Source organism: Callorhinus ursinus, unplaced genomic scaffold (genome assembly GCF_003265705.2).
Source record: "Callorhinus ursinus isolate GAN/ISIS: 27379988/994484 unplaced genomic scaffold, GSC_fseal_2.0 scaffold14, whole genome shotgun sequence".
NCBI classification, from domain to species: Eukaryota; Metazoa; Chordata; class Mammalia; order Carnivora; family Otariidae; genus Callorhinus; species Callorhinus ursinus.
In genome coordinates, this window is record NW_027397076.1 from 13,971,996 (window position 1) to 13,985,164 (window position 13,169).

Below are 13,169 nucleotides of genomic sequence, written 5' to 3' on the forward strand. Positions count from 1 at the left end.
CTCAGCATGCAGTCCAGGAATCTGGAGGGGTGTTGTTGAATTAAAATGTCCCAGAATCTCACAGATGACTCATTTTTAAGAAAGGTTAATGTACTTCTGAATAGTTTTCTGCTTTAAGTTGATTATTTTTTGATTAGGTAATCAGGGTGATAAGGCTTACTAGGAATATTATTTTTATTTTTTTTATAAATATATAAAACTTATTATTATAAGTTTAGGCCTCTCAAAAGATGTAGCATTTGCTATGTTCTTATTCTTTCATTCTGGGCCTCATATATGAGAACAAAGTTAACTTGCATATCTCTTGAGGCACATGCTGTGTTTTGCTTAATTTTGTGCTTCTAATGGTGATGATAGGGGTTAATTAACTTTTATTAATCAACGATGCCACCTGGTGGCCAAAAGTACATTTTATGGCACCCGTGCACGCTGCAATCAACTTTTTGTCCTTTGATATAAATAACCTTAGCAGCATTTGAAGCATTTTTTTATTAGTGAAGTTTTTAAAAATGCCTACTTTGGTTTGGCAAAAGCAAGAAAGTCATGGAATACTGTAAGTCTAACATGGCACATCGAAATGACTAGTCTGTTGTCATTGATTCTCAGGAAACTCATGCAAGATACTTGGTTCTAAATGGTACGAAGTAAGAATTCCCTATGACTAACACAAGCGTGTCTGTCTGGTCTCTGTACCTGGGTTTCACCTGGGTTGTAACAGTCACTGGGGCACCTGGTGGTTTCACTGCTCCTCCCATCTGACTCAGAGGCTGATCGGTCACATTCTCATTCTGCAGTTAAGGCACTGAGTGATTCTGAACTGAGGGGGTCATGGTCTTGTCTTCCTGGAAAAGGTAGTTCTCAAAATGATATCCTGCAACAAGGTGCCCTGGAAATATAGATGGGTGGATGGATTCACTGGAAAGTTGAATTTCTAAAATTCAGTTTTGGAAAATTGGATTTTGAAAGTTGAAATTTAATTTGGCCAGGAAAGTAAGCCTAACTCCTTTACTTCCTTGGTTAAAAGCATGATTTTGCAACACGTTAGTGGTGGGTTTTCCGCTCAGCTCGTTTGTATATTTCCACTCTGTTCCTTAAAGTTCAGGATAGCAGGTAGCAGCTGAACTTAAGCTCAGGGAAAGAAAATGAAACTCAGAGGCTTATCAGGCTCAGCCCCATGATTCTGAGGTCAGTATTTCCTAATTTGGACATCTTCCACAGAGCTCTCTTGGTTTAGAGAAATGTGTCCATTTGCTTGGGTATATTTCTCTATTAAAGAACAAAAGTTGAAGACAAAGTAGGAACTTGACACGAATCTGATACTTAGGTAAATTTGCTTTCCTTTCCACACTCTTCACCTCACCAGAGGCTTTAAGGAACCTCACTCTTGATTAATGAGACAGCCTAGGTACGGAGAACATGTAGGAAGAAGAGTATGTTTTTCTCCTTAGCCCCATCACTCTCGCAGAAAAGTTAAATATTTGGACTCACCGAAGATGGCTTATAAATGGAATGCATTCTGAGTGGGGTCAGAGTGAAATTAAGTTAATTTTTCATCTCCAGGTGAGGCAAAGTCTAATGTGTAATCAATGTATTTTGTTAATTTTTGTGGTTTTCTTATCCATGTGATTTGTAGCGTTCTCTCCAACTTGTGCATTCAGATTGCTTTAAGAGCTAAATTGCTTGTGGTGGTCTCCAGCAAGATTGAATTTACCCGTGGTGTCCTCATACATAGTGTCTCTCCAGGGCTTGTTGCCGGGGGTGGATATTTACAATGTGCATGTCTAGACTCATACAGGTTCTTGTATCGCTGTCTCAAAGATGTACAGAGTTTCAACAGTGGGGTGTGTGTGTGTATGTGTGTCATCTGTTGAGTTTAAAAAGCTGACACTAACATCCAAGTTTCCCTTTGTGTCTTTGAGCATGACTTCATCAATCCATGGCATGAAATTATACCTGTTCCTGGAGATTAATTCTGATAAAAGTGCAGTCTCTTGCTATGCCTTTCCTCTTTTAATTTTCTCAACTCCCACTGGCATTAAGATTGGTTTCAGCCTTTATTGTCTTTTACCCAAACACAATCCTGGTCTAAGAAAATTATTTATATTTTTATTCATTAAGCATTTCTTGTCCCCTGTATGCAAAAGCCCTGGCTAAGTGCTGCCAGGAATAGAAGGATGAATCAGATATGGGTCCTGCCCACAAGGAGCTTTGAGTCTAATGAGAAAATGATAGAAGACATAAAGTAACTACTGTAATCTATTATTCAAAGGGAGAGAATATTTCTTTCAAATGGAAAGTTTGATAAGAGAAGAGGAATTTGAGATGAACCTTGAAAAATAGGAGTAGAATTTTTATATGCAGAGACAGAGAAAAGGATTCAGTAGAAGGGAACATTAGAGACAAAGAGTATGGAGCCAGGGACCACATGGGAAGCATTTAAGGCATTATGCTGAATCAGACTTTGGTCAGAACAAAGGGCCTGTGTTAGGTAGTAGAGAAAAAAATCAGAAAAGTCAGTGGGGATCGTGTAGTGGGGGGAATTTAAATTCCAGGGAACAGAATTTGTTTTGGGGTGTGTGTGTGTGTGTGTGTGTGTGTGTGTGTGTGTGTTTGTTTTTTGGTTTTTTTTTTTCAGAATTTGTTCTGAGAAGTAATGGGAAGCCATCGAACATTTCTCAACAGAGAATGAAGTACCTTGAGATCCCATGGCATTCCTTGCTGTTAAAGACTTTTAAAATATAACCTATTGCTTTAATTTTTTTCTGTATTATAAGAACTATTATATACCACATAGCTTATTTAAAGACCATCTTCATCGAGACCACAGTTTCTCAACTGCAGCCCTATTGACATTTTGGGTCAGAGAATTCTTTGTTGTAGGGCTGTTCTGTGCATTTGTAGGATATTTAGCAGCATCCCTGGCTTGTAGCCACTAGATGCCAGTAGCACCCCCTTTTCCGTTGTGACAATCAGGAATGTCTCCAGACATTTCCAGATGTCCCCTGGTGGGCAAATTCGCCCCCATTTGAGAACCACTGCTCTAGACATATGTATTGTATTCCTCTGCTGTTCTCTGATTGTTAGACTCTTAGACTGACAAATCCCTTAGGTGTTAAGTCTATTAATGCTTAGAATTTTGTACTGGACATACATCTGATTTGAAATTAAGGCATTTCATCTTTGTTGGACTAAAAGCGCTGAACTGGGCATCAGGAGACCTGGATTTCTAGTCCTAGCTATGCCACAAAGAGGTTGTGGTTTCGGTGAGACCCTGTGCTCAGTAACCTGATATCTCTTAAAAATGACCAGTGTGACCCCTGATGCTCTTTCTACCTCTTAGCCTGTGTCCTGATTTCAGATGCATCTCAGCCTTTATTCTTTCACATTTTTAGAAAGTTAGCACACATTGAACTAGCACCTATGTTAATCAACAAGACTGAATGACATATTGAATAAGAAAGATGAAATTTTTTTTCCTTTGTGCTTTATTTTACTAAGTAATATAATCCTTTCCCTCTTCTAGATTATTTGAAAAATCTTCTAGAGGACTCTGGAGATTACAGAGACACTCAAGGTAAATAACTTTCATGGTATTAATATGTTGCTGAAGTTCTTATATTACAGCTGGCCATGGGACCCAGCATTGTCTGGAGTGAGGAAGGTTCCTTCTTTGTACAGTCACTCTGTGCCAGTGGTAAATTCACTTTCTCTGGATGACTGTTGCTTTGAAAAGCAGGGATTGAACCAGTTGATCTGCTAGGTGGTTTCAGGCTTTAAAATCAGAGTCCGTGAAGTGATCAAACTATACAAATCAAGGATAAGGTCTAAAATAGCACATTCTGGGACTCTTTAATGCTGGACAATTGCCTTACCACCCTTCTACCCCTCACCCCTAGTAGCACTTATAGGAAAACTTCCATTACAATACAAGGGACTCATTGATATTCACAGGTTAATCCAGTGTGTATGTGTGTGTGTGTCTGTGTGTGTGTGTGTGTGTCTCTTACACATACACACACACACACACACAGGGATTAATTCTGTTCAGGATAGTAGTGTTCCTTTCAATTTATCCCCTAAGTACCTCTTTCAAATGCTATAGGTATATCACTGGCTCTAATTTGAAGTCCATGTCCACCTCATTAATTTTATGAATTTTTATCACACTTCTTGTGCATACTTTATATTTTCAGATTACAAAATGGAACAGGTTTTTAACCCATTTTGTAGAGATTCTTATTTGTTCTCTTAATCATTTTACTTCTACTTCTTTAACATCTATTTGCAAGTGTTTCACCCTTTTTTTTTTTTTTTTGGGAGAGCAGGAGTAGGGGGAGGAGCAGAGGAAGAGGGACAAGACGACTCTGCGCTGAGCACAGAGCCCAACTCGGGGCTCGATCCTACAACCCCAAGATCATGACTGACCCAAAACCAAGAGTTAGCTCACAAAGTAATGCATGTCATTTCCTAAGGCCTAGTATGCTTCTTTGTGGCATTTCTTCCCTCTTGGGATCAGACTGAGAGAAGGCAGTTAAGCCCTGACCCTCTAAATCATCACTTTTCATAGTGCTGGTTTCCTATCCCAGGGTACCTCTCTCCCAAGGCAGTTCATACTGGAATGGTCCTTAACTTCCAGGTGAAATCCTTTCCTTATCCTTGTAAGCTTCAACAGGATAATCAAAGCTCAGCACAAAGCAAGCCTGACATTCATACTGTTGATAATAATGTCTCCCTTAAAGTCTTTCTTGGGCTCATTTTTTTTTTTAAAAGATTTTATTTATTTATTTGAGAGAGAGACAGTGAGAGAGAGCATGAGAGGGGACAGGGTCAGAGGGGGAAGCAGACTCCCCACTGAGCGGGGAGCCGATGTGGGACTCGATCCTGGGACTCCAGGATCATGACCTGAGCTGAAAGCAGTTGCTTAACCAACTGAGCCACCCAGGTGCCCTCGGGCTCATTTTTTTCCTGAGTCCTGTTTGTCCTTCGCTGTTGCCCTCATCAGACCTCATCGTCCATATTTCTGCCTACCCCAAGTTAACAGAGCTCCTCCAGTGGCTGTTGCTACCAATTCTCCGTCTTGCTATTTGGACTAACCTGGTGTTCCTTCTGTTTCTGTACATTTTAGATGCCCTTGCTGTCGTTATAGAGGTTGCCAACCACGCCAATGACACCATGAAGCAAGGAGTAAGTATCTCGATTTCAGTGGCTGGCATAGTGTTGAACCTGGGGGCCCAGGCCTTCATATGCTACATATTCTCTTTCTATAGGATAACTTTCAGAAGCTCATGCAGATTCAGTACAGCTTAAATGGACACCATGAAATAGTGCAACCTGGACGGGTAAGTGGTTTAGACTGCCTTTTGCAAATTTAATGCCATGCATTTAGACACCTTTTGTAGCTGTTTTGCATTTCAGTTATGAAAATAGGTTATTATTTGTTGTTGTTACTCTCCACTGACTCGATCTGGATCAACTCTAAGTTCATTCTATCCATTCAAAACATTCATGATTTAAGTCAGTGTGACAAAAAGTCCAATTCAATTAGGAGAATGGCAAGGGACCCCACAAAGTATCTGATTAAATAGGATCATTTTATTGTGTAATACTAACTGACCTCACACAGCTTTAAAGACAACTTCATTTAAAATCTTTAATGTAAGAGGAGATTATGAGGGGAAGGAGAAAATTGGTGTTTTCGTGCTCCTTATAGAGCACAGAAATGGCCTAGGGAATGAATTCAGGAAAATTACAAAATGCAATTGTCAGGATGTTGGCTGTGCCTCAGGATCAAGTACACGCTCAGTCGATTACATTTCAGACCACATAGTACCCCTGGGACCAATCCTGGATTTATGAAACTCTGCCGGCTTCTCCAACTCCTTAAAAGGTTTAAGAAGAACCCATGACTATAAAAAGTCACATGGAAATTATGTCCACCCAATCCCGCCTCCAAAAAAAATTCTGGAGAAAGAAAGTTGAAAAACAAATTATATGCATATTGTAGTTGTGTAAGGTGGGACTAAACGGGCATTTGTTTGGATGAATCAGGTTTTTCTCAAAGAAGGAACTCTGATGAAGCTGTCTCGGAAGGTCATGCAGCCCCGAGTGTTTTTCCTGGTAAGTGGCATTGTGTGTTTCTGATGAGCCAGAGGAGGGGATAATTGCCTAATAGAAGGAGACATTTGTATATGATAGATAAGCTTACACATTCAGAGAGTTTTAGTGGGATCTTTGGCTGACTGTCTTGCTTACTTGCATTTCAAGTATGGGGAAAAAAGTTCTTCTATAATGCATAGCCAGAAAATTATTTCCTTTTTGAATTCAGTTTATGTCATTCCTGGTGACATTAGAAAAGTTGATTGTAATACTTTAGTGGTATTTAGAATTCAGAAAACATATCTGTTACAGAACTGGGAAAGAAAGCACATTTTCTAGAAATTGCCTTTTTATTAATAATTCTAATGAAGCATTCTGGGTGGCCTTGGTTTAAGCAGACATAAGTGTTTTTGTTCAGAGAAATTTTAATAAAAAAGTAATATTTTTCTTTTATTTCAGTGTCTTATCAGTGTCTTGGTAGCTGACATTTGTTGCTTTACTTCATTCTATGAAATATTTCTACTTTCAGTTTAATGATGCCCTGTTGTATACAACACCAGTGCAGTCTGGGATGTATAAACTGAACAATATGCTCTCGTTGGCTGGAATGAAGGTCTGTGGGTCTGTTAGAAGATATTTATTTTCTTAACCCAAATATATTTAGAGAAGAAGCCCTAAGATAATCATCTTTCTCACATCCTTGACTTTTCTCTCTCCCTGTTACCATTTATGTGTTCATTTATTCATTCATTAGTCATTTGTTCACTCATACATTTGTTTAATCATGAGGTATTTATTGAGAACTATAAACAAAACATGGTAATAGATTTGGTAAAAAAAAAATACAAAGATGGATTGAATCATGATTGTTTTTGTTTCTGCCTTACCCAGTCTCCCTCCCTCCGCCCAGGAGCTTAGCAACTAGTTGGGAAGATAATAGACAGTAATAAATATCACTGTGAAGTTTCGGTTAACGTTTTGGGGAGTTCTGGGGCGCCTGGGTGGCTTAGTTGGTTAAGCATCCAACTCTTGGTTTCAGCTCGGATCATGATCTCAGGGTGGTGAGATTGAGCCCAGAGTTGGGCTCCACACTCAGTGCGGAGTCTGCTTGAGATTCTCTCTCCCTCTCTGCCCCTACCACCCCCTCCTTAAATAAATAAATAAATAAAATCTTTTTAAAAAGAAAAATTGGGGGGAGTTCAGAAAATAAGGAATGTGCAGCTTTCGGTGGGACCTGGTGGAGGAGACAGGGAGAATTGAGGAAGTCTTTGGAGGAAGAGCCACGAGCCTTAAAGAACAGGTCACATCTAGCCACACTGAGATGCGGGGAAGGCATTCCAGGTAGAGGGACTAGTGTGAGCAGAGGCCTGAATGTGGGAAAGTTGGGCCTGTGTGTATATAGGCATTTAACTCTGGCACACAAGAGCACATGAGGGAGAGTCATGGTACATAAAGTAGAGGATGGAGGTTGGTGATGGCTGACAGCAGCCAGGGCATTGAGCAGTTTTAGCTACGCTTCAGCGATGAGATTTGCAATAGGCTGAATTTGCTCAAACTGTTTTGCTTTCTTTAAGGTCAGAAAACCCACCCAAGAAGCATATCAGAATGAACTAAAGATTGAAAGTGTAGAACGTTCCTTTATCCTCTCAGCCAGGTAAATTTCTAAAATCTGTGTGTGTGAACATTTGCCAGTATTACTGGGTCATACATCTCCAGCATTTTTTACATTTAGGTTAACTACTACTTTGTTTTTTCCTTCTTTTCAGTCCTAAAACCATGGAGTTTATTCTTGGCTTACCATGTAGGTAAAATATCTGATTGGTGATCCAATAATGTGTTTGAAGCACAAAAATAAAAATGTTCCTGTGAAGAGAATAATAATGCTGAAAAGTGCCATGCTGATCTTTTTTTTTTTTTTTTAGTGAATACTTCAAACTTTTACAATAGTACCTAATGTTTTTAAAGACACCTAGTGCTTTATAATTCACTAGGAAGTTTTCACGTAACACTGAAAGGTTATAACAAACCTGCGAGGTACGTGTCATCTCACTAAAAATGAGGAAGACTAAGAAAAAGTGAATTGCTGTCTTCATGATACATAGCTGGCAAAATCAGGATACAAATAGAAATTTTTTACCTTTAAATCTGTTGTTATTTATGATACCACATTGCCTCAAAATGGAACCTGCAGTGACTTACTATGTGTACATCAAAACATATTGCCATTATTTAAATCAAGTGCCAAGGAAACCAGAAGCTGTATGACTCATACGTGTACATTACTGAGTTACTGGCCGAGTAGCAGAAGTGAATGTTTGGCAGGATTTGGCTGGTGTTGGGAGAGACACCAACAGCCACAGCATGTTCCACTGCAGGATCTGGATAGCAAGTCTCAGCAGCTCTCAAACCTAACCTTTAATGTAATAAAAATAGTAGCAAACACTTATGTAGCATTTACTTTGTGCCAGGCACTCTCTGAAGCACTTTCATTCATTAAATCTTCATAACAACCTACTAAGGTGAGTTTACTAATTTTATACCCATTTTATGGTAAAAAAAGCCACCCAACTATTAAGTGTCAGGGCCAGGATTTGAACCCAGGCAGCCTGCTTCCCGCTGTGTCCGTACCAATAAAATCAACTGGAATTCTTAGTAGCAGCTGGAGTCCTAACTGGAGCCATTTATTACCTGGCATCAGGCACAATGCTGAACTTGTCATTATTTTCTCTTTTAATTTCCATGATAATTAGGAGGGTAGGTGTTGTCTTGACCTTCCAGATGAGAAAAATACAGGCTCAGAAAGGTTAAATAACACATCTAAGATTATACAACTACTAGGCAGTGGAGCCCAAATTTTAACCTAGGTATATCTCAGTGGAAGTCATGCTTTCAACCATTATAATATTGCCTATGTCCATTGATGTCAAGGACTCAGACCAAATGTCTGACTTCCCATAATCAGGACAAAAGCAGCCCCCTGGGTCATTGTTATTCTTCTGAAATGGAATGGCCACTGTGCCTGATACCAGATCTGGGGATGAGAAAAGACAAATAGGCTTTGTTCAAGGTTTGTCAAAAGCCAACTACCAGCCAAAGCAAGCAGGGTCTGGGGGATACCGGGTACCTGAAGCATCCTACAGATTAGTATTTGGAGAGTGATGGTAAACTCTTGGTCACCTGGAACTGAGACCCTTTTTTGTTTGTTTTGTTTGAGTTTGAGTTTGAGTTTGAACAAAAGTGCAAGGAATATCAAGTCTTTATGCAGCAGGCTCCTAGCAAATACTTAAGCTTGGTTCTTAAAATCAAGAAAGTGACTTTCAAATATCCAGAGAGAAAGTACCTACAGGAAAGTCAGGTTTTCGGTTGCACTTAAATATCCTAACTAAAAATATGCTTTGGTAAAAACAATTACATTTTATTAAAAACTAAATAATTACGAAATGATGGTAAGTCCTTTTCTCTTTGGTTGCCATTCAGGTAAATATGTGGATGTCCAGATTGGCCTCTTAGACCTTAGTAAGGTCTTTGGAATTTTATGTGTGATAGGAAACCATCTGAGGGTCTTAAACTAAGAATTGGTATGATCTCATGTATATTTTTAAAAGAGGACACTGGCTTCTTTGTAGAAGATAGACCATCAGAGACTAGTTTGGAAGTTGGGAGACCAGGTAGGAGGCTAGATGATGCTCTCTTGGACTAAAATGGTAAGAAATGGTCAGAGTCACGTAGAGTTAATAGGATTATGATGGATTGAACGTGGGTTCCGCAGGAAGAACAAGAAAACCGGAAAGTTCTTGATTAAGGGAGAGTAAATTTCCAAGGGAGGATTAAGATGGCCTGGGGGAAGGGAACTGTTGCATGCTGAATGCCTCCCCCCAACCACAGCGAGTGGGTACGGTATAACCTGTAGGAAGGAGATGAGAAGGCCTCCTGTGATCTGGGTCCTGTCTACCTCACCAGCCTGATTTCCGTCCCATTTGCCCTGTCCCCCACCCCTCCAGAGCATGGCATATCCTGCCAGCATGGATCTGCTTATTCTCCATGCATGCCAGCCTACCTCACATCCTTCTGCCTTTTGCACAGGCAGCTGCCTCTGCCTGGAATTCATCCCTTCGTTCAGTAAGTAATGTGGATCCTCTGCCCTAGGCCAGGCATGTGCCAGGCATCAGGATAACATGGAGAATTAAGAGGGCCCTTCCTTCCCTGACCTTGCAGTCTGTTAGGGAAGACATACGCTTAGCAACATGTCAACACAATCAATTATTATTGTGATTAAGGAGTACACAGGAAAACTACCCGGTGCTATGAGGCTGTAAAACAAGGAGGCTTGAACTACCTTTGGTGGAGAAAGGGCAGTCAGAGATAGCTTCCTGAAAGACCTGCTGTGTCCATTGAGTTATAAAAGATAAATAAGATTTGGATAGCAAGACAAAGAGGAAAGGAAGGGGCTGCTGGTCATTGGGAATAATGTGTACAAAGGCCCTGAGGTGGAAAGGGCATAGCAGATTAGAAGAACTGAAAGACCAGAATGGCATGAACATAGAGAATGAGAGGGAAGAGGGAAGAGAGCCAAGGTAAGCCTGGAGGGACAGGGGAAGGCTGAGGCAGAACTTGTGGATTTTGGTCTTGAGCCAAAGAACCACAGGAAACCACTGAAAGGTTTGTACCTGGGAATGATGTGATCAGATTGGCCTTTTTAAAAGTTGGTTGGTAGGTGGAAAATGGTTTGGGAGGGGAGGTAAAGGAGATGATTAATTGGACAGGGGTTGAAAGCCAGAGGCATTAAGAGCGAGTCTCTGGGGGCGCCTGGGTGGCTCAGTTGGTTAAGCGACTGCCTTCGGCTCAGGTCATGATCCTGGAGTCCCGGGATTGAGTCCCGCGTCGGGCTCCCTGCTCAGCAGGGAGCCTGCTTCTCCCTCTGACCCTCCTCCCTCTCATGTACTCATTCTCTCTCTCTCTCATTCTCGCTCTCTCAAAAAAAAAAATCTTAAAAAAAAAAAAAAAGAGCGAGTCTCTGGCTCTTAGCCTGTGCCGGGTAGTGGTGCCATTCCCTGTGATAGGGAATGCCGGGAGAGGAGCAGCGTTGGGCGAAGAATCAGGAATTTAGTTTCAGATGTGCATATCGAACATGAGGTGCCTATCAGTCATTGAGCCATCAGGGCACCTGGGTGGCTCAGTCGGTTGAGCGTCCAGCTCTTGATTTCAGCCCAGGTCTTGATCTAAGGGTCATGAGTTCAAGCCCTTAGTTGGGCTCCAGACTGGGCATGAAGCCTACTTTAAAAAAAAAAAATGGAGCCATCAGTGAGGCAGTGCCTATAAGGATCTAGAGGTAAGAAGGGAGCTCAGACTTGGCATATATTTGGGAGTCATCAGCTTAGAGAAAATAACCAAAGCTAGGAGGCCGAATGCAGGTGCACAGAGACTGTTGAACTCCTCAGTTCTTCCAGTCCTAACATACTCATCCCCTCTGCAGAGCTTTCCCTGCTACCTAAATAAGGTAATTTACTGCTTCTCTGTTCCTCATTTACCTTACCTTTATTGTATCATGCAGTAATTACTTGTTTTTGTGTCTCACCTCAATTAGATAGAGCCCTTACAAGTGGTATGTTTTTATGTGAGATTCGTGGCTGAGTACCTGGCCTTCGGTTGGCTCCCACTAAATGCAACTCAAATGAATTGAAATGAAGTGATGTGGCCTTTAGACCTCAGAATAGCATTCCACAGTTAGACAAGGAGTAAACAGTGTGTCAAGATCTAACATACCAGAAACCCTTTCTATTGGAGGTTTTTTGGAATGCATCCCCATCAATGGGAGAATGGTGCTTATTTAATACAAATTTGCTCTCTGGGTAATGTACACATTCCATAAAGAAAAGAATACTTGGTTTAACTGCATTTTAAGTGAGTTTAACTGAGGAAGGTGCTGATTCTTCTGCTAACTGTGTTACAAAAGAAGACCTAGAATGTCTCCACTCAATACTGCAGGCAAATGTGTGTGGTCTATGAGAAATGTGTTATCAAGAGCTGGTAAACATTGTTTTGGCAGATCCCCACAAAACAGAGAGCCAGGAATGATTAGATGAAAGAACAGCATATGTGACATGATTTGCACAGTCAAATCACATTCCACATGCTCCCAGGGCTCCAGAAAAATAAGACGGCAATTCTCAAATTAACCATCTGCCTCTCTGCTTTCTTTTACCTCTTCCACTGAAAAGAGAGGAAGGGGAGAGAAAGGGAGGGACAGAATTATTTTGTGAATGTTTACTTGGAAGCTTAAGCATATATTCTCATAGCGTAATTCAGAGAAGAGAGATGAATGACACACGGTGGTGAAGGGTTCAGTCTTTAGCCACGTTTGGGTCTGATACCAAGTCATGTAGGCTGTTGTCTAAAGCAAATTGTCTAACATTTCAAATCCTCAGATTGCTTATCTGTAAATGGTGCTGGTTGGTGATGGTGATAGTGATGGTATTGGGGAAAGGAGCTGTAAGATCCAGTATGTATTCCATGGGGTAGCTCTGAGGATGAGATGTGATGACATTTGCAAAGCATTTAGCACAGTTGGCTGACGTGTAGTAACTTGAATAAATGGCAGCTAGTTGGGACAGTAATGGTAGAGTGTTTGACTTAGAGAAATAAGAGCTTGTTCTATTTGATTTTTAAGATTCTGCCACAATAATTTTTTTTCAAAGTATTTCAAAACTTAAGATTAAGATTGCTGCCATATAATTTTTTTTTTACTTAAGATTCTGCCACAATAATTTTTTTTCTCAAGTATTTCAAAACATCACAGATATCAGGTCATTTTACTCCGACATATTTTCAGATGCCTTTCTAAAACAAATAGACATTTCCTTACATAATCATATTCCCATTATTATGATAGATTTTATTTTATTATGAGAGATTATTAAATTCTGTCTACACACACACACACACACACACACAACCTAAAATGTGCCTCTCACTCTTGAGTATTCAAAACTGAATGTGCTGATGATACCAGCAATGATTTGGAGTCACCAGAGTTTTTTTGGGAGGAGGTGTGGTTACAATAAAGCAGAACAAGA

General features: G+C 40.4%; 1 protein-coding gene across 3 annotated transcripts in view; it reads left to right on the forward strand.

The window, feature by feature from the left end:
• FGD6 (FYVE, RhoGEF and PH domain containing 6) overlaps window positions 1-13,169 on the forward strand; it is a 108,028-nt gene that overhangs the window by 81,109 nt on the left and 13,750 nt on the right. For 2 of the 3 annotated variants that reach the window (XM_073900497.1, XM_025881257.2), the window contains exons 9-14: window positions 3,524-3,574; window positions 5,126-5,184; window positions 5,268-5,339; window positions 6,049-6,117; window positions 6,626-6,709; window positions 7,671-7,750. In XM_073900497.1, the coding sequence (XP_073756598.1) occupies window positions 3,524-3,574; window positions 5,126-5,184; window positions 5,268-5,339; window positions 6,049-6,117; window positions 6,626-6,709; window positions 7,671-7,750 (415 nt within the window). Of the gene's footprint in view, window positions 1-3,523; window positions 3,575-5,125; window positions 5,185-5,267; window positions 5,340-6,048; window positions 6,118-6,625; window positions 6,710-7,670; window positions 7,751-7,862; window positions 8,852-13,169 lie in introns of those variants that run through there. The other variant, XM_073900498.1, reaches the window with a different exon arrangement.